This window comes from Triticum urartu, chromosome 5A (genome assembly GCF_056163025.1).
Source record: "Triticum urartu cultivar PI428250 chromosome 5A, HENAU_Tu73, whole genome shotgun sequence".
In the NCBI taxonomy this organism is placed as follows: domain Eukaryota; kingdom Viridiplantae; phylum Streptophyta; class Magnoliopsida; order Poales; family Poaceae; genus Triticum; species Triticum urartu.
Window position 1 is genome coordinate 573,806,429 of NC_141877.1, and position 24,269 is coordinate 573,830,697.

Genomic DNA, 24,269 nt, shown 5'->3' on the forward strand with positions numbered 1-24,269 from the left:
TAAGAACTCCCACTTAGAAAGATATCCCTCTAATCTTCTAAGTGATCACGTGATCCAAATCAACTAAACCATAACCGATCATCACGTGAAATGGAGTGGTTTTCAATGGTGAACATCACTATGTTGATCATATCTACTATATGATTCACGCTCGACCTTTCGGTCTCAGTGTTCGAGGCCATATCTGCATATGCTAGGCTCGTCAAGTTTAACCTGAGTATTCTGCGTGTGCAAAACTGGCTTGCACCCGCTGTAGATGGACGTAGAGCTTATCACACCCGATCATCACGTGGTGTCTGGGCACGACGAACTTTGGCAACGGTGCATACTCAGGGAGAACACTTTTATCTTGAAATTTAGTGAGAGATCATCTTATAATGCTACCGTCATAACTAAGCAAAGTAAGATGTATAAAAGATAAACATCACATGCAATCATAATATGTGACATGATATGGCCATCATCATCTTGTGCCTTTGATCTCCATCTCCAAAGCATCATCATGATCTCCATCGCCACCGGCATGACACCATGATCTCCATCATCTTGATCTATATCAATGTGTCGTCACATGGTCGTCTCGCCAACTATTGCTCTTGCAACTATTGTTATCGCATAGCGATAAAGTAAAGCAATTATTTGGCGCTTGCATCTTATGCAATAGAGAAAGACAACCATAAGGCTTTTGCCAGTTGCCGATATCTTTAAGAAAACATGATCATCTCATACAACGACTTATATCTCATCACGTCTTGACCATATCACATCACAACATGCCCTGCAAAAACAAGTTAGACATCCTCTACTTTGTTGTTGCAAGTTTTACGTGGCTGCTACGGGCTTAGCAAGAACCATTCTTACCTACGCATCAAAACCACAACGATAGTTTGTCAAGTTGGTGTTGTTTTAACCTTCTCAAGGACCGGGCGTAGCCACACTCGGTTCAACTAAAGTTGGAGAAACTGACACCCGCTAGTCACCTGTGTGCATAGCACAGCGGTAAAACCAATCTCGCGTAAGCGTACGCGTAAGCGTACGCGTAATGTCGGTCCGGGCCACTTCATCCAACAATACCACCTAACCAAAGTGTGACATGCTGGTAAGCAGTATGACTTATATCGCCCACAACTCACTTGTGTTCTACTCGTGCATATTACATCAACGCATAAAACCTGGCTCAGATGCCACTGTTGGGGAATGTAGTAATTTCAAAAAAATTCCTATGCACACGCAAGATCATGGTGATGCATAGCAACGAGAGGGGAGAGTGTTGTCCACGTACCCTCGTAGACCGAAAGCGGAAGCGTTAGCACAACGCGGTTGATGTAGTCGTGCGTCTTCACGATTCGGCCGATCCAAGTACTGAACGCACGGCACCTCCGAGTTCAGCACACGTTCAGCTCGATGACGTCCCGCGAACTCCAATCCAGTAGAGCTTCACGGGAGAGTTCCGTCAGCACGACGACGTGGTGACGATGATGATGTTCTACCGTCACAGGGCTTCGCCTAAGCACCGCTATGATATGATCGAGGTGGAGGCCGGCCGGCCCTTGGGGCGCGCCAGGAGAGGAGGAATCCTCCTCCTAATAGGAGTAGGACTCCCCTTCCCTAGTCCTACTAGGAGGAGGAAGGGGGGAGGAAGGAGAGGAGAAGGGAGAAGGAAAGGGGGCACCCCCCCTTCCCTAGTCCAATTCGGACTAGAGGGGGAGGGGCGCGCGGCCCTGCCTTGGCCGGCCCTCTCTCTCTCCACTAAGGCCCATGTTGGCCCATTAGATCCCCCAGGGGTTCCGATAACCCTCCGGCACTCCGATAATTATCCGGTAACCCCCGGAACTCATCCGGTGTCCGAATATGGTCATCCAATATATCAATCTTTATGTCTCGACCATTTCGAGACTCCTCGTCATGTCCTTGATCATATCCGGGACTCTGAACAATCTTCGGTACATCAAAACACATAAACTCATAATACCGATCGTCACCGAACGTTAAGCGTGCGGATCCTACGGGTTCGAGAACTATGTATACATGACCGAGATACGTCTCCGGCCAATAACCAATAGCGGAACCTGGATGCTCATATTGGCTCCTACATATTCTACGAAGATCTTTATCGGTCAAACCGCATAACAACATACGTTGTTCCCTTTGTCATCGGTATGTTACTTGCCCGAGATTCGATCGTCGGTATCTCAATACTTAGTTCAATCTCGTTACCGGCAAGTCTCTTTACTCGTTCCGTAATGCAACATCCCGTAACTAACTCATTAGTCACATTGCTTGCAAGGCTTATAGTGATGTGCATTACCGAGAGGGCCCAGAGAAACATCTCCGGTACACAGAGTGACAAACCCTAATCTCGATCTATACCAACTCAACAAACACCATCGGAGACACCTGTAGAGCATCTTTATAGTCACCCAGTTACGTTGTGACGTTTGATAGCACACTAAGTGTTTCTCCAGTATTCGGGAGTTGCATAATCTCATAGTCATAGGAACATGTATAAGTTATGAAGAAAGCAATAGCAATAAACTAAACAATCATCGTGCTAAGCTAACGGATGGGTCAAGTCAATCACATCATTCTCTAATGATGTGATCCCGTTAATCAAATGACAACTCTTTGTCCATGGCTAGGAAACTTAACCATCTTTGATTAACGAGCTAGTCAAGTAGAGGCATACTAGTGACACTCAGTTTGTCTATGTATTCACAGATGTACTAATTTTTCGGTTAATACAATTCTAGCATGAATAATAAACATTTATCATGATATAAGGAAATATAAATAACAATTTTATTATTGCCTCTAGGGCATATTTCCTTCACTTCAGCGCTCGCCGGTGCTTGCTAGGCTTGCCGAAGGCAACAGCCCTCCGGTGAACTTTACTGTCAACGGCCACAACTACGACAAAGGATACTACTTGGGTGACGGTATCTATCCTCAGTGGACCACTATTGTGAAGGCAATACCCAACCCTGTTGGAAAGATGAGGAAAAGATTTTCCCAAGAGCAAGAGAGTGCTAGGAAGGATGTCGAGCGTGCCTTTGGTGTTTTGCGATCTCGATGGGGCATCGTTCGGTATCCTGCTAATACCTGGAGCACGCAGAAACTGTGGGAGGTGATGACTGCTTGTGTGATCATGCATAATATGATCATAGAAGACGAGCGCCCGGAACGTCTGTACAATCAAGGGTTTCAGTTTCAGGGTGAGCATGGAGTAGCGGCAACATTTGAACAGTTCACCCAATTTCATGAAGACATGCGTGATTGGGAAACTCATGTGCAGCTGTAAAATGACTTGGTTGAGCATATATGGGCTCATGTTGGCAACCAATAGATGTATCTTCTTTTATTCGTTTGCAAAACTATGTGAAACATTTTTATTTGTATCCGGCTTGTAAAACTATACTATTTTATTCGATAAACTATGTTATTTGACAATATGTTTGAATGCAAATTAATATAATATTGGGCGGCTAGCCGGCCACGCCGGCACATATGGGTCGACGCGTTGGGCGCGCTGCCGATCCAAATCTAAAAGAGGGCGGACGCCGGGCGGGCGGCCGACCCAAACGGATAAAATGCGGACGAAATTGGCGTCCGTTTGGGTCGGCCCGTTGGAGTTGCTCTTAGGTGCGTTAGGGCGTAGTGCGGCGGTGTACTTGGTTTCTCCTGTATTATTGTCCGGTAGTATTCGTGCTCCGGTTATCTTGGGGTCGGCATTAATTGTAGGGGAGCCGCCTCGCCATCTTCTATCGCCCGGCCGTGTACTTTGTTGAATGGTGCTTTATATATAAAACAGGACGGAAGCCTGTTTCGACGAGGAGTATGTAGAGAGAACCCCTCAAAAACAAAAACAAAACTTATCTAGAGAGGGGGGAAAATGCTGCACGCGGTTGTAGTCCATTGACTTTTCACTTCGAAGTTATGCATGCATGCATCCGTAGTTCTTCCATCGGCTTAGCTGGTTTACCTTTATGCTTACGTGCTTTGCTGATAAGAAAATCCAATTGTCCTACATCGTTGACCCTGCTGGCCGTGCTCTCCGGCGCGCCATCAGCTTGCCCAGCATGCTAGCCGCCTAGCCTACAAAAGGGCACCACCCACCGCCGGCGTAACATCAACTGAAACCAGCAACACCCAGACCCCTGCTTAACCAATTAGCTTCGAGATAAGCTCGCAGCCATGGCGCGGTGGCCAGCCGCCGTGGCGGCGTGTGCGCTCGGGGCGGCCCTCCTGGGCATGCTGATGGTCACCGCGGACGGGAGAGGCAGCAACACCAACAGCAAGTTCACGTGCACGGACACGGAGAAGAAGCGGCCGGGGTGCACGGGCACCTGCCCCGACAGGTGCCCCCAGAGCTGCATCTCGCTCTGCCCCTCGTGCCAGACATATTGCCGTACATACTCAGCCGCCATTACTTTCATGATGAACTGCTACTGTTCTTGGCCTAGCTTTTAAGGTGCCTCCTGTGCATGTAGCTGACCAGGTGCAGCCAGTGCGGCCAGCATTGTTTGTGTTCGGGGACGGGTTTACGGACGTCGGCAACAACAACTACCTAGAGAACAACGAAGTAGGGAACCCTGTCAGAGCCAATCACTCTTACTATGGCATAGATTTCCCCAATTCCGTGGCCACCGGAAGGTTTAGCAATGGATTCAACTTGGCTGACTTCATCGGTATGCTAAGTTGCTAACTTTGATCCCATCACGCTATGCCTATTTTTCATAATTTGCTTACCGTTCAAGACAACTGACATGGCCACTTGTGCACTGCACAATTATCTACTTGTTCTAACATTATTACTCAACCAACAACCATTGTTTGCCAACAGGTTTCCATTTAATATACTCTTATTTTCTCATGTAGTATAGCCTTAATTTGTTTTACTTTCCCGCAAAAGAAATTGTTTTACTTTACCGACATGGTGGCTAGCAGTTGAAAATCAGTACTCGAAGATATGGGTGTGGCTAGGTGCCTAGGTCTCAGTGAGTGAGATTAACCAAGTCTCAGTCAAGTGACATAATATCAAGAGAGAAAAAGAAAATATTGCACGGATCTTAATGTAAGATCTCACGGATATAGCATCGACTGAGACTTAACGAAGTCTCAGTCAACTGAGACTTAGCAAGACTGGAAAGATATATAGCAGAGTATATAACACCGAATTCTATGTGCTATCAGCTGCCAAGATGTAACTAAAATATGAAATTTAACCAAACAATTACATGGGCATAAAAATTCCATTCCGGTTTGACTGCTACTGAATACCATCTTTATTTCAATTTATAAGGCATATAACTTTTCTTGTCTTATTTCATATGATAGGATGTGTGCATGTGAATTTATCGATGTTTCTCCTTGTTCACTAGAATCCTAGCAATCGCATATTCTGCGCTGTTCTATGTATATAAGCATGGCTAGTTTCTATTTTCTTTGTTTTGGTTTCATTAGCATTTTTAAGTTTTATGCCGGCTCAAAACATGCATTACAGTCTGAACTGGATGGAACAGTATATAATTCATGAAAAATCAGGAAGAATATCAATCCTTTTAGAACGAATAGATATATTATCTAAGCTGTTCTGTTTTTGAAAGAATATTGATCAACCGGTGGTGGGTATACCTTTGATTAATATGCAGCAAAGGCTATGGGGTTCGAGATGAGCCCTCCGGCTTATCTGTCTCTTGATAGTCCCATAAAAATGGAGGCTGGTTTTGCTGGAGTCAACTATGCTTCGGCGACCTCTGGGATTTGGAGAGACATCGTAAGTGGACACCTTCATGCATGGACGAGTATTTGAATTTGCATGCATATTATTTCAGGAATGCATGTGCGTTCATCGTCAACATACCTTCAGCTATCATACATCCATAGATATATCAGTACTATGTCCAGGAATATGTAAAAACAAAATAATTGGTATGGATATATTTAGTTCTTAGACATGAACTACAATTAGTCGCATTGATGCTAATACCATTTTGCAGGACACCGGACTGGACATCCCACTGATGGACCAAGTGAAGAACTTGGCGGACACGATAGGGCAGATGGGCGCCAACCGTAGCCAGCAAGACCTGAGCAAGATGTTGTCCAATTCCCTCTTCCTCATCAGCACCGGCACCACTGACCTCTACTCAATCTACAACATCAACAACAATGGGGGCTCAGACAGCAAAACCGATGTCCCACACCTCATCTCCTCCTACGGGGACAGCCTCACGGCCCTGTACAACTTGGGCGCGAGGAAGTTCGGGATCATCAACGTCCCGACCTTGTGCACGGCGGTGGTGCGCCATGGCTGCGAGGGCCTCATTACCAGCCTCCGCGAGGAGTTCAACGACGGCATCAAGCCACTCATGGCCGGCCTCGCCTCCAACCTCAGTGGCCTCCGCTACTCCATCGCCGACTTCCACGCCTTCTCGGATGCAGTCAACACGAATCCGTCGGCCTACGGTAAAATCTATCAATGTTTTCAGATATTCTTACATGGTCATGAACCTGTCGGTTATATTTATGTGGTTGTTCTGGTTGTTGTGGTTTGTTGATGGATGCACAGGGTTTGTGAACACCGGGGGCGCATGCTGCCAAGGCTCCTGCGCACCTGGTTCTGGGCTGCCGTGTGCCAACCGATCGCAGTACTGGTATTGGGACGAGGAGTACCCGACAGAGCAGGCCGCTAAGCTGGCCGCATCTGCGTTTTTCGACGGCACAACCCAATTCACAACACCGATGAGCTTCAAGACGTTGATCAGCCAAAAGTGACATTTCTTTATGTTTTCGACTTGCCGTATCCAGAAATAAAGCAAGTCATCTGTGTGAGACTTACATTGCCATTTGCCTTTGAGTTCTTTTTTTTTCTAATGTGCCGCTTTGTGTTGCTCGTAGCATTCACTGGCACAGTGGCACGTTGTGTTTTAGCACCGTCTATTGATATTTTCTTTTTTGACGAAAAAATAGCGGGAGGGTGGCTGAACGTTGGCGTAGATGGGATTGGGTTTGTGGAAACGGTTCAAGCATTCGCGTAAAGTGTGGGTGCATGTGTTTATTTATTTTCCGACAAAGGGGGTGCATGCGATTATAAAGATGAGTCTATGTGAGCGTCTATAATATGTTTCTAGAGAAAAGGGGCGACAATTATAGCAGCTCTCTTTACATACGCCCAAGCTGAATTTTGTAGTATCATACTCCATCAGGGAAGATACATAGGGCACGCACATGTTCTTAGGTCATCAATTTGACTAACAAAATAGTATATGTTATATGCCACCAAAATTATATGTTTAGAAATGTTATTCGAATATGAATCCAATGATATACTTTTGGTTTTGTGGGAAGAAAATGATAAGCTGTCTGCTGGAGGGGGTACATGGACTACGCAAAAGTACGAGAAACAGCTCAAGTGTGTGCCGGAGCTAGTATAAAGGCACTCTTGGTGCCTGTGTCTATTTGTACCGTTAAGGCCTCACCTCCATACCTCTTTTTTTTTGCGGGGGGGCCCACCTCCATACCGTACTGTCTAATGAATCTAACAATGCCATGTATCCACATTTTGTACTGTCTAATAATTCAAAAGATCACATGTAGTGAGATCATTCTAGCTGGTGGTGGTCTGGAGCCCCGGCAGCCATCAGGTTGATCTTGGCAATGGTGCCAGGATGGTGGAAACGCCAAACTGAAGGGAAGAAGAAGAAAAGGCAGGCAGAGGGGTGCGTGCTGGCTCGAGGAACTAACAGGAAACTCGCCGCGCGCATTGATCAGAGCAAAGAGAAAACTAACCAGAGTTGAAGAAGAAGGCCCGCATAGCGACTGCACTCCCAAGCCTCCGTCCACCCTCAGATGTAGCTAATGCGTCGCATACACTGCGGTGTGCCTTCCACCCAACTACCAGAGCATCCTCCGGTCTCATTTGAGGCCGGCACAGCTTCATGTCCATCGTGTCTCTGAATGATCGGCCTCAATGAAACATGGCTGAGGCCGCCAAACGGCGAACACGAGCGCAAATTGGACAATCTCTGCCTGTCTGAATATATTGTGTGCTCAGTTTTAGTGGATTTGCCAGTCACGAATGGGGCAGTGAACTCTGCATTCCAAGCCCTCACACCAGCCACAGGTGTGCCACGCTTAGATTCCAGACCACACCACTTGCTATTCATACACAAACCGAGTCTGCAAGCATACGAGCTTAAAGCTGTTAAGATGTTCCAGATTGATACTGCCAGGGGTAAACTAACATTGTCCGCAGAGAGCTAAAGAACCCTAGAAGTCGAGCCAACTCGGGCCAACAAGACAAACCTACGCACCCTCAAGACCACCAGAAAGTAGAAACCATCTACACTAACTCGAGTGCTCCATGGAAGAGGCTTCACGGAGTCTTGACAAAGTGCAGGCTCAGAAGCTTGGCAATCTCCAGGAACCCAACACGCTCTCTGCCCGCAAACAGGGCTTTCAGCTTCTCGTCGCACACGATGACCTTCTTGTCCGCAGGGTCCTGGAAAATAGCAGGACAGAATGAGAAGTGCAACTGGAAAATAGCATGTTCCTATGTACATACTTAGTTAAGTCCTTGTATGTTGTTGCAAATCCTACATTTACTGCAAGATTTCACATTTGTGACATCACTTCACACCAAAGAATGAAAAGCTCATACACTTCACACTCAAATAGTTGTATGACGAGTAACTTAATGTGTCTGAAGTTTGAACATAAATACTTCATCAAATCAACCATGCACTCTTCATTCACTAGTCACTACATATTATTCTGCAAGCATACCGCCATTCAGTAATTGCACAATGCAAGCAATCCGGCCACATTGAATCTAGAAATTAACTCTGTTCAGCAAGGATTTCAACGTGTTTACAAATGCCACATGAGAAAAACCTCTGTTTCAGACTTATCATCAGTCAGTTTATCACATTGGAAGCATCACAGCTCCTTCTCATGGGACCATCTTTCGTAGACTCCGCTAAGTGCTAACCGATGTGCAACACATAACAGCAAAATGTGGCATCAAATCATATGTTCTTAACACAAGCAGATAGAAAAGACAAATCAATTTACACTGGGATCAGACAAGAGTGAAAACATTCCACATGCATCAGCAGAAGTACCCAACGCTGCATATCAGCAAGACAGAAACACGACGGGACGTTCTAAGAAGTAGAGTTACTAAAAATGCAAGCGACGTCCTCATTATACACCGGGCTTCTACATCTGGCGGGCATGGACAGTGAGGCGCCTCCAGAGCAAAACGCCAACAACAGTTTACACCTGTCCTGAACGCAAAATCTCAGATTTGCTCCTGCTCGACACTAGCAAAACGCCAAGCGATTCCATCTCATCTTACGCATCCATCCCGACTTCATCTTTCACATCCAAATCAACTAGTACTAGGCCAAACGAACAACCTGGCAACGGGACGCCTAGGGTTTGGGGGGGCTCGCGTGGGGCATACCTGGAGGTTGTTCTGCTTGATGTAGGCCCAGATGCGCTTCATGGCCTCGGTGCGGGGGACCTCGGCGGCGCCCATGAACGCCTGCAGCGCCGGGGAGACGGGCCGGGGCATCGTGATGCCGGTCGGCGCCGCCCTCTTCTTCTTGGGGGCCGCCGCGGCCGCGGCCGTGGACTTGGCCGCGGCGCGCACGACGACGGCGGCGGCGGGAGCCGCGCGGCGCAGGCGCGCGAAGGAGGCCGACGGGCGGAGGAGGGCGAGAGGGGAGAAGACGGTGGTGAGCATGGATGCGGCCGCCATTTGGGGTTTCCTCTCTTCGGTCGCTTCGGCGTCGGGGTCTCTTTGGATAATGGCTGTGGGGAACAAGGGTTTGGGCTTTTGAGGGTTTAGGGCATCTCCACTTTTATTTTATATTTTAGAGGGGGGTTTAGGGCATCTCCAACGAGCGCCTCTATATCTCGCCAGCTTCCGACTCGCTGAATGGGCGAGCGAGATGGACCGACCCACGCGTGCGGCAGGTCACAGCCTATTTTGTTTTTTTTCCTGTTTACTCTTTTCGTCTCATATTTATTTTGAACCTTTTTATATTTTAAAAGTATTATATATATAATATTTTTTAAATGTTAATCAAGCATTTAATAAATATTGAAAAAGTGTTTGACAAGTGTTATTCGAGCGCTTGAAAAAATTTAAATGTTTATAAAAAGTTTTTTGACAATGTATTGAAAAATTCTTAATTATTTTATTCAAAAATTCTTAATTGTTTTATTTGAAAAATGTCGACCAAGCATTTATTAAAATGTATAAAAAATATTGGTAATGCATTAAAATGTTAATTTTGTATTTGAAAAATGTTAATCCAGAATTTGAAAAATATTTAAAATGTGTATATGAAAAAGGTTGACCATGTATTACAAAAAATGTTTGATTTGTATTGAAAAAATGTTAGATGTGCACTCGGGAAATGTTGTTGACATATACAAAAAATGTAGAATAATAACCAAAATAACAAAGAAAACCAAAAAAATAAAAAAAATAAACAAAAGAAAAATGAAGAAAAAATGAGAAAAAAGACCGAAAAGGCAGAGATAAAAAAGAGACGAAAGAAAAAAAACTGCTCGACAAAGAGCAGCCACGCCGACCGCCAGGAGGAACGAAGAACTCACCTGATGTGGAGATCCACGAGCACAAACAAACGCAACCTCCCCAAAAAAGATCTAATACCCGGGGTTCCCCCACCCTCCCATCGCCGGAGCGGCCGGCGGAGGGGGAGAGAACCCACGGGCACGCCGACGGCCGCAGTAGGGGAGAAGAGGATTGCCCGGATGCGGCAAAATTGTTTCGCCTCGCACTAGGCTACCCATTTTGGACGCTTGGGCTTGCGTAGAGCAGCAACCTGGCTTGTTAATGACATGGTTTGAAAAGCGAGGTGTCAGGGAAGAAATTAAATTGCTACTCCTTCTGAAAAGTAATATAAGATCTTTAGATCACTACTTTAATAATCTTTTAGAGGGAGTGTGTCAGATGTAAGTGAGGCTTCTTAGCACTAGTCAGCCCAGGCTGTGAACCAAACAAGGCTTTTCCTATGGTAGCTTGACCATGCAATTTCTTCAGGTTAAATTTCCGGGCGTCGTGTCTAGGACACCAACCAAACTGGCCCTAAGAGCATCTCCAGCCGTTGAGCCCCCCAGGAGGCATTTTTTTCGCCTCTTGGGGGGCTGCCGGCGAAAATTTAGGCTTGGGGGTGATAAACTTTCCAGCCGTGTCCACCCCCAAGCCGTGCTCGGGCCGCGCCCGCCCCAGGCCACGGCCGGCCCGGCCTCGCCGCCGAGCTCGAGCAGAGCAGCATGAGCCCCGAGCTCCACCGGCGCCGTCCTTGACCGGTGCTTCCGCCACCTGCTGGTGCAGCGCGCCGCTGCCACCTCCGGCTACGACCCATCCCTGCTCCGCGGAGGAAGTAGGCCTTCATGAGGCTCCCGTACACGATGCCATCGAGGACCGCCTCGCCGCCAAGCTTGTCCTGCAGTTCTTGGTGCAGCTCCACTGCTTTCGCCCCATCCCCGGCTTCCACAAACCTGGCCATGAGGAAGCTGTAGACATGGGGATCCGGCCCGACGAACCCGGAGGCTAGCATCTCATCCTTGAGCGCGACGACGTCGGCGAGGCGGCTGTGATCCGCGATGAGGCACCTGACGACGACCCGGTAGGCGGTCGGGGGGGGCACGGGGGATCCGGGGCGGGCGATGAGGCGGAGGTGGAGGAGCGTGGCGTCGGGGAGGCGGCGGGCGGCGAGGGCGGAGAGGTAGAGCGCATGGGTGGCGGCAGTGGGCGGGACGACGGCCTGGAGGGCGAAGCGGTGGAGCGCGAAGAAGTCGTCGAGGCGGCGCGCTCGGAGGAGCGCGGCGAGGACGGCGACGCAGGTGAAGGAGGAGGGCGACAGTTGGAGTGGAGCACGTGGCGGGTGAGCAGCGCGGACTCGTCGAGGTCGGGGCCCTGGGTGGTAGGGGAGAGGAGGGCGAGCGAGGGGAGCGGCTCCGCGAGGCGCACGGAGCTCGGGGAGGGCGGCGGGGCCGGGGGCGTCGCGACGAAGGCGCCCCGGCGGCGGGCGCGGCGGGAGGCCGCGGCTGAGGCGGCGTCGGCGTGGGCGAGCGGGAAGAAAGGAGAGAGGTTGTGTGAGGCCGACGGTGGGCCAAGCACAAGAAAAAGGCATCGCCGGCACGCCCAGCTGCTCCCCGGGGGGCTGGGTTTGGGGTGGAACTGGGGGCGTTAATTTTTTCTAAATCTGGCGAAAAACTTTGGGGCGCGAGTAGGAGCATATTTTACTGCTGACGCCGAAAAAGTGGCCGTAGGGGACGTCTTGGGGGGAGGGGGGGGGGGGCGGCTGGAGATGCTCTAACTGTCGAGAGGGTCTCCATTTCTTAGGCTAGAACAACAGCTCTCAAAGGTGCTGCCAATGGCGGGCAACACCCCCGGGATACCAATCGAAGCAAGGACATAACTCCATAGAACGCACGAAACTGAACAGCTCACAAGAGTCAAGATGATGATATACATCCTCCGACGAAGAACCGCAAAGCACGCAGTTCTCGTTAAGTGAAAGGCTTCGTCTGGCGAGGCGATCAGCGGTCCAGGTCCTTTTCCGGATCACCAACCAGATGGCCATTTTGCAACGAATCATTCGGATATTGCGTATTTGCGTTCGCCCAGGTACAAATGGGGAATCCCTTGAAACGAGGCCTTGCACGCCGATTTGGATGGGAATCGACTAGGAGTAGAAGATTCCGAATTCCACTTACAACCATCCTCCTGGGCTGGAACGAATTGGACATCACTGATCCTCACAAAGTCTGTCGCATGGGACGCACCACTAGTCACCTCCTCGTTACAAAGACATTTGGTAGCTTTTGGAACGTGTTCTCGTTACAAAGACATTTGGTAGCTGATGGTGGCACTGTCACGGTGTCACTAGTGTGCACGGATAACTCATAACTTGGTGCTGGAATTAGGTCATGGTAAGCACTCAGACTTCTCAATAAAGAAACGACTTTCTTTACCAGTGAGTGGATCACCACGAGAGAAAGCGAGACGACACTAGTTCAGAATTTCCCCTTTTCCCCCCGAGAGCTCCGACAAGAGGGTCGACAACCGGATAAAGAGCCACACCACGACCGATGATGCAAGTGCAACTAGCAGGCCGTTTGCCTTTCATCTACTAAAGCCAAGTGATTCCTGATAAGCAAGTGGAACCACGATTCAGCGAACACGAGAACGATCGGTCGAAAGTAGAAAGATAACCCGATTTCGGATTTCCCACCAGCACGGATGAATTCACATGCTGAAATTCGGGGTGCCTTTTCTAAATTTCAGTATCATATATATACTGCCACCGTTCTAGTTCACGGGTTAACTGCTGGCTAAGCAGAGATAAACGAAAAAAGAGAGTCAAATTCTGCAATTACATACGAAAAAATCATCTCTTCAGACAAAAGTTCCACGCGCCCGCACTACTTATGTACATTCCGCGCATCTCTTTCGGACGCTGCCACTGCAGCTTGCGGGTTGCAGTCTGCGTTGCTGATCTGCAACCCTACCACCGTTTACCACCATGATCATATAGTCTGAGCTTCTGCTGCCCGTCTTATCTGGTCTACTAACTGGAGTCCCGTCTTATCTGGTCTATTAACCGGAGTCACGGTAAGCCTGACGTGGCTGCACCGACTGGATGGAGCTGGAGGAGGAGTAGATGTCGACGGGGGCGCTGGTGCAGTTGCTGCTCGAGTCCACCACCCTGGTCTGACGGCGACCGCGGTGCCGGTCGAGGTACACCACGACGACGCTGATGTCGTCGTGGAAATGGCGCCGCACGCCCCGCTCTATCGTCCTCAGGTCATGCACACTGACCTCTCTCTTCTTCGTGGCCTCCTTCAAGGCGGACCGCACTAATCGGTTTGCTATACCCTGCAAAAGTGATTTCACACAAGTCATTTCATTTGTTCTAGCAGATCATTCATACGTGGAGGAAAACCTCCCCACATGAGATCATCAACTGGTATTGATATATCAGAACCTACCGTTCTTGGGTTCTTGAAGACAATTTGCACAGCATCATCATCGCTGAGATGCTCCCAAAGACCGTCCGAGGCAAATATTATAAACTGATCGTTTGGTTTGAGCTTGCGAACATGGATTTGTGGTTCAGCGCTAAGAGCAGGCCTCTTCAATGCAATAACAGGGCCGATCTGCCGAAATAATGGGTCCAAGCTATACTCCGGTTTCTTCAAGTATACATCACCAATGGATCTTGACACCTGATAGTACAACAATCAATTGTTAGCTCATGTTATCTATCTATCTTTTGCTCTGCTTTGCATTGAACTTCATATCATAGGTTCTCCTAACTCCTAAGAGGAAAAACTAACTGATGAGTGATGACAAAAAGGCAAGCGTAGGCTAATCACCAAACAATAACAAGTTTATTAGCTTCCCAACGATAAATGGAGCATCTTATCACCAAAAGAGAGAAACTGTATATGGACTATGATCCCAGGAACCCAGGATACGTTATGATCCCAGCAATCCTGGATAGTTTATGAACCCGGGAACCCAGGATACTTTGTGATCCCAGCAATCCTGGATGGATAGGTTATGAACCCAGGAATCCAGGACTGAGGATACTATGCAAAGTTGCAACCACCAGGATTGCTGCAATAGAGTGCAATTTCAGTGTTCGCTTTAAAGTGGAAAGAGGAAAATTCCTCAGTATGGTCAGCAAGTTTCCAAAAACACAGTGAATATCATCTTAAATTGGGATAGTTACCATTTCTGACATATGGCCTACTTCATCTAACCCCTTACACAAAGCTAACTAAGCTGAAGATTGAACAAAAGGGGTCAATTTCTTTCGAATTGTTACCTGGAAACCCACTCAAGGTCAATGACATTAGTTAAGCATATGGGATCTAATGGCTCTGCACTAGTACTACAAATTAGGGAGCTCTGAATCTGTGATGCAATTTCGTTGCAGTTTATCCCATATTTCAGTGTGCAAGCAAACTACCAAAAAATCTAAATCAGGCAAACTGGCAGAGGAAGCAAAAGCCGCAGATGTTATCTACAATCAGCTATATTTTGCCTCTAATCTCTGATGATTGGGAGGCATGAAATTAATAAGATGAATTGGCATCCTCATCATCGGTCTCTCACCTGAATTATCCCCTTGATCCTCCAGGCCCCCCTGGTGTGCACCACGATCTGCGCGTCGTCCGGGTTGTGCGAGGAGACCTCCATCCGGACCTCCTCGGAGGCGACGTTGTGGTCGGTCGAGAGGCGCTCGGCGACGGCCACCCCGCCGCCGACGACGCGGCGGCCGAGGACGGCGCGGGAGTCGCCGAGGTTGGCGACGTAGAGCGTGTCCCCCGCGATGGCCCCGAGCAGGCAGCAGGAGCCGACGGCGGCCATCCGCGGGCGCTTGGGCCAGGCCTGGCGGACCTCGTGCAGGAAGTCCTCCTCCGCCGCGCCGAACGCCCTCCGGATCGCCTCCGCGGTCACGCCCCCCTGCTCCCTGGCGAAGCCTGCCGAGACAAGACAAGACGCGCAGGAAAATCAGCACCGCGCGCACGAGCATACAGAGAAACCGGGAGAAACTCAAATCGACGGAAGGGGAAGGGGAAGGAAGAGAGAAGAGCGTACGTACGTTGGACGTGGGGGAAGAGGGCGGAGCGGAGGAAGCGGGAGGCGTCGGGGCCGCCGTGGCCGTCGTAGACGCCGACGAGCGTGGCGGAGGGGGAGGCGAGCACCTGCGCCTGGTCCTCCATGACGAGGTTGGCCTGCGCGGCGGCCATGGAGAACTCCCCCGCCGCGTGCGGCCGCAGCTCCGTCTGCCAGAGCATGCCGTCCGCCGCCGCCGCGCCCGGCGGCCAGTGCCCGCAGCACCTCGCCACAGCCCTCAACATCCTCCTTCACCACCAACTAGACAAAAATCTCCGGAATAGAGATCCGAACTCTGCCCCTCGCTCCCCGTAGTCGTCGTCTCGTCTCTCTGGTAACGAATGAATGAATGGGGACGGGACGAAATGGAAATGGAAATGGAAGTGGAATGGGAATGGGGGGCTTGGGTGGGCGAGGGGTGGGTTAAGTAATAACGCCGGGCGGGCGAGGGGGACGGGGAAAGCGCGTGGGTGAGTGGGGCGAGGGGGTCTACGGTGGTTATCCCGTGCGCTGTCGCGTCGTAGGATTGGATGGATGGATGGTTTGACTTGTCTCCTCCTGCCTTTCCTTTCCCCGGTGCGTCTTCTGGAATCTGTTGGTTTCCGACAGGTGGGCTCCCGCGTGCATCACTAATCGACTGACTATCGGCGGTGATAGGTCGTCGCCGCTATCTATCACATCTCAGCCTAATTATAACGGGGTGTCATAAACAATCCCTGCTGCAAGCAGCGGCGCGTCACGGCTTGCCCGTTGATGCTCTCCAAGTTTGCAGAGGTGGGCCCGGAGACCTGGCACGGCACGCAACGGGGGCGTGAGCGTGAGCGTGACCGTGGGTGACGAGGTGGCGACCACGACGACAAGAATGACTGGATCGAGGTACTAGATAAGTACGTACCGGTATAACAGGAATACGGGGAGATTCGGTCAAAAAAATAACAGGAAAACGGGAGGCGGTGCGGCATTGAGGAGGGAGCGGCCGGCCAGCTGCCTACGTACGCACGTAAAGAGATGATGGAAAGCAACCAACTCCGTTGAAAAGAAGTGAGCGGCGGCGAGTGTGCAGCAAGCGCCGCACGGGAATCATAACTTTGTTTGTTTCTAGTGGCCGTTTCTGGAACAAGAAAGGGCACGCTACTCTACTTGGAAAAAACCTTGTCGCGTGGAGGTGCACCCTACTTTTTTTTGCTGCTAGTAGTAGTATAATCAACGGCCGTGATCGCCGTTCCAGGAGAGAAAACAAAAGTTACGGCTATAATGGCAGTGAGTGGAGTGCTCCTGTATGTGGCCTTTGATTGCGGGACAGCTGTGATAGTGGCCTTCGATACGTGGACTTTTTGCTGATAGGCGGGTAGTGGTGGTAGATATTTATTCATGTTATTACGTGGCTCCGGAGCCCGAGGGCGAGGCCGAGGCAGACAGCGCAGCGCGCCGATCCTTCCGCAGAGAGAAGCGCGCGGTGCGGCGACGTCACGGCGGACGCGTGACGGGGACGACGGCCACGACGAACGTACGCCGGTCGACCGGCGGCCACGTCTGCTCGGTGGACGATGGACTCATCCACGTCGTCGTGGCATCGACGATGCTGCTGCTACTACTCGGCTAAAGAGAGCACAAGTTGGCCTTGGCGAAGCCGGTCCGTGCACGCTCGGTGTCAGTGGTGCGGTCTTCCTCTCACCGAACGCAGGAGGTGCGTGGGAACGGAGCGGGTCCAACAGTGTGTGTGCGTGTGTCGTGCGCCCGGTCCGTCGCTACGTTCGCCGTCCCGGGCAAAGTTTCAGAATATCAGGGAATGAAAACGACGCTTCCAGAAAGTCCTCGAGGTCGACCATGCTTTTGCTATTGCTTCGCTTTGCTGCCGGCGCCCGTGCCACGCCCGTTCGACCGGGAGGGCGCTGTCCGGTCCGGTGGCCGTGCCCCCGCCGACCGCCGCGCCGCTTCACACGGGAGAGGCTCGCGCACGAGTCTGAACGTGGCTCAGTGGACACCGGTGACAAAAGCGGCGCTTTGGAGTACTCCTTTGTTATCTCCAGCTAGCCGGGCAAAGCAGGTGGTAAAAATAGTCAGGTTTATCGATCTGGGTTCAAACCGTAACGTGCTCTCCTGTACAGGAAATCATCTGAGTACATCACACTCGGATGCGTCTGGATGCCCTCAAGGTTTTCATTTTTCTAGTGGTACCGACTTGGAGTTGAGGCAGCGCACGCGACAGGGACGCCGCGAGGTGGAGACGGACGGACGGTGCCACGTGGTTATCCTATACTACGTACTGCGAGGATGATGGGACATGGCTCGATACGGCGTACGTACAGCGACGAGATACGTACTCACTACTAGAAGGCGGATCGGGCGTTGAATGCGCCAGCTGAAAAGAGCGGCGGGCGAGAAGAACAGGCCGCTTGCCCTCTTGTTCGATACGGGAAGAAGGCGGGAATAATTTCTAACCGTTTGTTTTGCTCAGCTGCTTGCACGGTCGAGGCAGCGCAGCAAAGGCTGGCCGTATACCCTGCTCTGCCTTCGTGGTCTGCCTGTCACCGATCTTCAGAGTCGTGGTAAGAAAATTCTCTGCTCACTCAAGATTCTTGGTTGTAAGTACTTCTCGCAAAAAAAAAGATTATTGGTTGTACTATATGCTACTCCCTCCCCGCAAAAAAAAGTACTAGAACTATACTAGTAGTACTCCAGGTAATCAACGGTGTAAACAATGTTATTGCTCCAGATAATTAAGGAGTAGTGGTGGCGTTCACTGCGGTACAGCTGTGATGATAAGTGGACTTTGAGGCCGCCGGGGCATGATAGGCGGGTAGTGGCGGCAGATATTTACGTGGCGGAGCCCGAGGCGAGACGTGTCGACCGCTCCAGAAAAAGCGAGCGGGGACGGCAACGTGAGGGCGGTGGCCATGACCGGTCGGTCGGCGGGTCCAGCCCAGCTCCTCCTCGGCGGTGGATTGGACGATTCACACCGGTTCTTTCCTCCCTCGACGCACGGGCAGCAACGAGAGCGCAACTTGGCCTCCTCCCGGCGAAATGCCGGAGAAAAGCGCCGGCCCCACAGTTCTTCTTCACTCGCCGAAACACACGAGTGTCTCTGTGATGTGCCGCTACGTGCAACGAACGAACGAGCCCTTTCAAACCAAACCACTTGGAAAACGACGCGGCCAGAAAGTGGCCGAGGTCGACGGCTCGCTTGCTAAATGCTAGTATACTACTATAGTCAGCTGCTGGTGTCACGGGAGGTGCACCACGCCGCCCACAGGAAAAGACCAAGGAGCAGAGCAGAGGAACCGCGTCCGCCGCTCCTGGCGAGTCCGAGGAATGTAGGTGGATCCGTAGATGGTGGCAACCAGTGTAGCGCTACTGCTACTTGAGGGACTGACTAGTGCTCGGCTCGCCGGGCAAGCAGGTGCAGGTCGTCACTTTCTCTACGCGGGAAACTCGCGTCCAGAACGTACTAGTATTTGGATTGGAGAAAGCCCAACGGCGTTCCAAGCTTTGGATCACGGAAAAACGGCCGGCCACGCGTGATTCGTCTCCGTGTTCCAACTTCCAAGTACTCCCTCTGATCCTTTTTACTCCGTACATTAGCTTTGACTCAAGTCAAAGTTTGCTAAGTTTAACCAAATTTATATTAGAAAATATTAACATCTATAACATCTAATAAATATAATATGAAAATATATTCCGAGATGGATCTATTAATAAATGTGTTGTTATGTGAATGTTAATAATTTTTTGTATAAACTTGGTCAAAGTTAGATGAGGTTGACTTCAGACAAACCTAATGTGCAGAGTAAAAAGGACCGGAGGGAGTAGTTTCAGTGTAGCGTGCCCGCTGGGCTGACCCGACGACACGCACGCTCCGTATAATAATTACTGTTTGCAAGCGTCACCGCAGGACAGAACTACACAATGCCCTCAGATTCAAGCCTGGTCGTACCAACCAATCTTATCTGATGCCTCCAGTACTGGATCTGTGGATGTACCTGAAAAACGACGAGAAAAATCCCAACCACTTGAGAGCATCAAATGCATAGCAAAGCATGGGTGGGTGATACAACAAGAGTGCAACAAGTTTTGTGCTACCCCTTGAGAGCATCAAGGCACGCTGCGTGAGCCTGCATCGACATGCAAGATATGGTATACATGCGGCCCTCTTCGTTTCTATTCCCGTTTGAAAGTGCAACTATCCTTTGGTGTTTTTGGTAATTCCTACTAATATGTAGCTCATTGAACTAATGCTCTTTCAAGATGCTCATTTCAGAAAGTTCAATGATTGGCATGGCATGGATTAGGAATGTAGACCCCTCAAAATGCTAAGGACACACATTGGCCTCAAACTCAAGACTCTACATTTTCATTTTAGTGATCCAAGATCACATTGAGTTCATAGGAAAAGCCAATACTATCAAAAGGGGATGAGGTGTTGCTTAATGACTTGCTTGCTCAAAATGCTTAGTGATATGCTCCAAAACCCCTCAACCACTTTCTCATATCCACATATGTCCCAAACCAAAAGTCAATCTCGGCCCCACCGATTTGATCTATCATGCGCCACCGAGTTCACTTGACATAGCCATAGCCAAAAACCCTAATCAGTTCGACCTCACCGATAGGGATCTCGATCTCACCGAGATGGGATTGCAAACTCTCTGTTTTCCTTTGTAACGTTTCGGCCTAACCGAGATAAGCGATCGGTCCCACCAAGTTCGCAATGCAAACTCTCTGTTTTCCTTTCATAACGTTTCGGTCTCACCGAAATGAACGATTCGGTCCCACCGAGTTTGCCTGACCAACTCTCTGTTTGCCTATTACAGAAATCGGTCTCACCGAGTTTATGTGATCGGTCTCACTGAGATTACGTTATGCCCTAACCCTAATGAAATCGGCCCCACCGAGTTGACATGTCGGTCCCACCGAAAAGACTAACATTCACATTTTGAATTGAATCGGTCAGACCGAGTTTCATGATTCGGTCCCACCGAGTTTGGTAAATTATGTGTAACTGTTAGATTTTGTGTGGAGGCTATATATACCCCTCCACTCACTCTTCATTCTTGGAGAGAGCCATCAGAACGTGCCTACACTTCCAACATACATTTTCTGAGAGAGCCACCTACTCATGTGTTGAGACAAACATATCCCATTCCAACCACAAGAATCTTGATTTCTAGCCTTCCCCAAGTTGCTTTCCACTCAAATCATCTTTTCACCAAATCCAAATCTGTGAGAGAGAGTTGAGTGTTGGGGAGACTATCATTTGAAGCACAAGAGCAAGGAGTTCATCATCAACACACCATCTATTACCTTTTGGAGAGTGGTGTATCCTAAATTGGTTACGTGTCACTTGGGAGCCCCCGACAAGATTGTGGAGTTGAACCAAGGAGTTTGTACGGGCAAGGAGATCGCCTGCTTTGTGAAGATCTACCCTAGTGAGGCAAGTCCTTCGTGGGTGATGGCCATGGTGGGATAGAAAAGTTTGCTTTTTCGTGGACCCTTCATGGGTGGAGCCCTCCATGGACTCGCGCGGCCGTTACCATTCGTGGGTTGAATTCTCCATCAACGTGGATGTACGATAGCACAACCTATCGGAACCACGCCAAAAATCTCCGTGTCTACATTGCATTTGTTCCCTCCAAACTCCTCCCTTTACCTTCATGTGCAATATTTTTATATTCCGCTGCTATACTCTTAGACTTGCATGTGTAGATTGATTGCTTGACTTGTGCTAAGTTGCTAAAATCTGCGAAGACATAAAATTAGGAAAATGCTAGATTTTTATTTGGTCGAGTAGTCTAATCACCCCCCATCTAGACATACTTTCGATCCTACACCATTATGCTTGCACGTCCATTTGCATATCCATTTGCCCATATGCTTGCATCCTATTCATTTGTAGGCATTCCAAACTTTGGAGGCATTCAAGGTGAAGGAAATATGCCCTAGAGGCAATAATAAAGTTATTATTTATTTCCTTATATCATGATAAATGTTTATTATTAATGCTAGAATTGTATTAACCGAAAACATAATACATGTGTGAATACATAGACAAACAATATGTCACTAGTATGCCTCTACTTGACTAGCTCGTTGAATCAAAGATGGTTAAGTTTCCTAGCCATAGACATGAGTTGTCATTTGATTAACGGGATCACATCATTAGGAGAATGATGTGATTGACTTGACCCATTCCATTAGCTTAGCACTTGATCGTTTAGTTTGTTGCTATTGCTTTCTTCATAACTTATATATGTTCCTATGACTATGAGATTATGCAACTCCCGTTTACCGGAGGAACACTTTGTGTGCTACCAAGCATCACAACATAACTGGGTGATTATAAAGGTGCTCTCCGAAGGTATTTGTTGGGTTGGCGTATTTCGAGATTAGCATTTGTCACTCTGATTGTCGGAGAGGTATCTCTGGGCCCTCTCGGTAATGCACATCACTCAAGCCTTGCAAGCATTGCAACTAATAAGTTAGTTGCGGGATGATGTATTACGGAACGAGTAAAGAAACTTGCCGGTAACGATATTGAACTAGGTATTGAGATACCGACGATCGAATCTCGGACAAGTAACATACCGATGACAAAGGGAACAACGTATATTGTTATGCGGTCTGACCGATAAAGTTCTTCGTAGAATATGTAGGAGCCAATATGAGCATCCAGATTCCGCTATTGGTTATTGACCGGAGACGTGTCTCGGTCATGTCTACATAGTTCTCGAACCCGTAGGGTCCGCACGCTTAAAGTTCGGTGACGATCGTAATTAGGGTTTTTGTGTTTTGATGTACCGAAGGTTGTTTGGTGTACCGGATGTGATCACGGACATGATGAGGAGTCTCGAAATGGTCGAGACATAAATATTGATATATTGGAAGCCTATATTTGGATATCGGAAACGTTCTAGGTGAAATCGGGATTTTACCGGAGTACCGGGGGGTTACCGGAACCCCTCGGGGGTTATTGGGCCTACATGGGCCCTAAGGAAGAAGAGGAGGACCGGCCAGGGCAGGCCCCCTCCCCCCTAGTCCGAATAGGACAAGGAAGGGGGGGGCGGCGCCCCCCTTTCCTCTTTCTCCCTTCCCCCTTCCTTTTCCAACAAGGCAAGATGGGGGAGTCCTACTCCCGGTGGGATTAGGACTCCTCCAGGCGCACCCCTTGGGCCGGCCGCACCTCCCCCTCTCCCTCCTTTATATACGAGGGCAAGGGGGCACCCCATGACACACAAGTTGATCTTCGTGATCGTTCCTTAGCCGTGTGCGGTGCCCCCTTCCACCATATTCCACCTCGGTTATATCGTAGCGGTGCTTAGGCGAAGCCCTGCGTCGGTAGAACATCATCACCGTCATCACGCCATCGTGCTGAAGAAACTCTCCCTCAACACTTTGCTGGATCGGAGCTCGAGGGACGTCACTGAGTTGAATGTGTGCAGAACTCGGAGGTGTCGTACGTTCGGTACTTGGATTGGTCGGATTAGGAAGACGTATGACTACTTCCTCTATGTTGTGTCAACGCTTCTGTTGCTGGTCTACGAGGGTACGTAGACAACACTCTCTCCTCTCGTTGCTATGCATCACCACGATCTTGCGTGTGCGTAGGAATTTTTTTGAAATTACTACTTTACCCAACAGTGGCATCCGAGCCTAAGTTTTATGCGTTGATGATGTGCACGAGTAGAACACAAGTGAGTTGTGGGCGATATAAGTCATACTTCTTACCAGCATGTTATACTTTGGTTCGGCGGTATTGTTGGATGAAGCGGCCCGGACCGACATTACGCGTACGCTTACGCGAGACTGGTTCTACCGACGTGCTTTGCATGCAGGTGGCTGGCGGGTGTCCGTTTCTCTAATTTTAGTTGAACCGAGTGTGGCTACGCCCGGTCCTTGCGAACGTTAAAGCAGCACCAACTTGACAAACTATCGTTGTGGTTTTGATGCGTAGGTAAGAACGATTCTTGCTCAGCCCATAGCAGCCACGTAAAACTTGCAACAACAAAGTAAAGGACGTCTAACTTGTTTTTGCAGGGCATGTTGTGATGTGATATGGTCAAGATGTGATGAGATATAAGTTGTTGTATGAGATGATCATGTTTTGTTGAAGTTATCAACAACTGGCAAAATCCTTATGGTTATCTCTCTATTGCATTGTGAGAACCCGGAATTAACTTCCAGACCCTCTTGTGTATATTTGTCAACCCCAGGATCATTGTTGACAACACAGCGAAATGATATCATTGCAGAATACGTAAAATAATTACAAGTAGTATATTTGTCACAAGACATACCTAGTGAGATGTCTCATGACATTTACAATCAGAAAATAGCGGAAAGTAAAATGCGTAGTGACTCCATCTCAGCCACAGGCAGTCGATGTAGTCCACGTGACCTCACTCCTATAGATCGCCATAGTAGTCGTAGTCATCACCTTCGTCTTCATGGAACTCTGTTGTCAACAAAATTATTGCCATGAGTACATTACGTACTCAACATGCCTCCCTCGGGGAAGGACCTAATAGCTACAAGTGGCTTCAAAGGAAGGCTGTATGGCTCATTTGCATAAAGCTAATTTTATTTGACAAATAAAGCAGTTGGA

General features: G+C 49.2%; 3 protein-coding genes across 3 annotated transcripts; 1 reads left to right on the top strand and 2 right to left on the bottom strand.

Moving 5' to 3' along the window:
* The first annotated feature begins 3,988 nt into the window (after positions 1–3,988).
* LOC147972991 (GDSL esterase/lipase At5g22810-like) lies at positions 3,989–7,458 on the top strand. Its single transcript, XM_087521798.1, has 5 exons — positions 3,989–4,405; positions 4,488–4,685; positions 5,649–5,773; positions 5,997–6,465; positions 6,569–7,458. The coding sequence occupies exons 1-5, from the start codon at positions 4,192–4,194 to the stop codon at positions 6,772–6,774; spliced, it is 1,212 nt and encodes a 403-aa protein (XP_087377924.1). The 5' UTR covers positions 3,989–4,191; the 3' UTR covers positions 6,775–7,458.
* A 719-nt stretch (positions 7,459–8,177) lies between these two features.
* On the bottom strand, positions 8,178–9,842 carry LOC147972992 (upstream activation factor subunit UAF30-like). The gene is made up of 2 exons (XM_087521800.1): positions 9,467–9,842; positions 8,178–8,500 (listed from the first exon to the last, which is right to left on the bottom strand). The coding sequence occupies exons 1-2, from the start codon at positions 9,761–9,763 to the stop codon at positions 8,375–8,377; spliced, it is 423 nt and encodes a 140-aa protein (XP_087377926.1). The 5' UTR covers positions 9,764–9,842; the 3' UTR covers positions 8,178–8,374.
* Positions 9,843–13,388: 3,546 nt separating this feature from the next.
* LOC125529304 (putative protein phosphatase 2C 34) lies at positions 13,389–16,076 on the bottom strand. The gene is made up of 4 exons (XM_087521799.1): positions 15,657–16,076; positions 15,167–15,534; positions 14,035–14,271; positions 13,389–13,921 (listed from the first exon to the last, which is right to left on the bottom strand). The coding sequence occupies exons 1-4, from the start codon at positions 15,913–15,915 to the stop codon at positions 13,643–13,645; spliced, it is 1,143 nt and encodes a 380-aa protein (XP_087377925.1). The 5' UTR covers positions 15,916–16,076; the 3' UTR covers positions 13,389–13,642.
* Between the last annotated feature and the right edge of the window lie 8,193 nt (positions 16,077–24,269).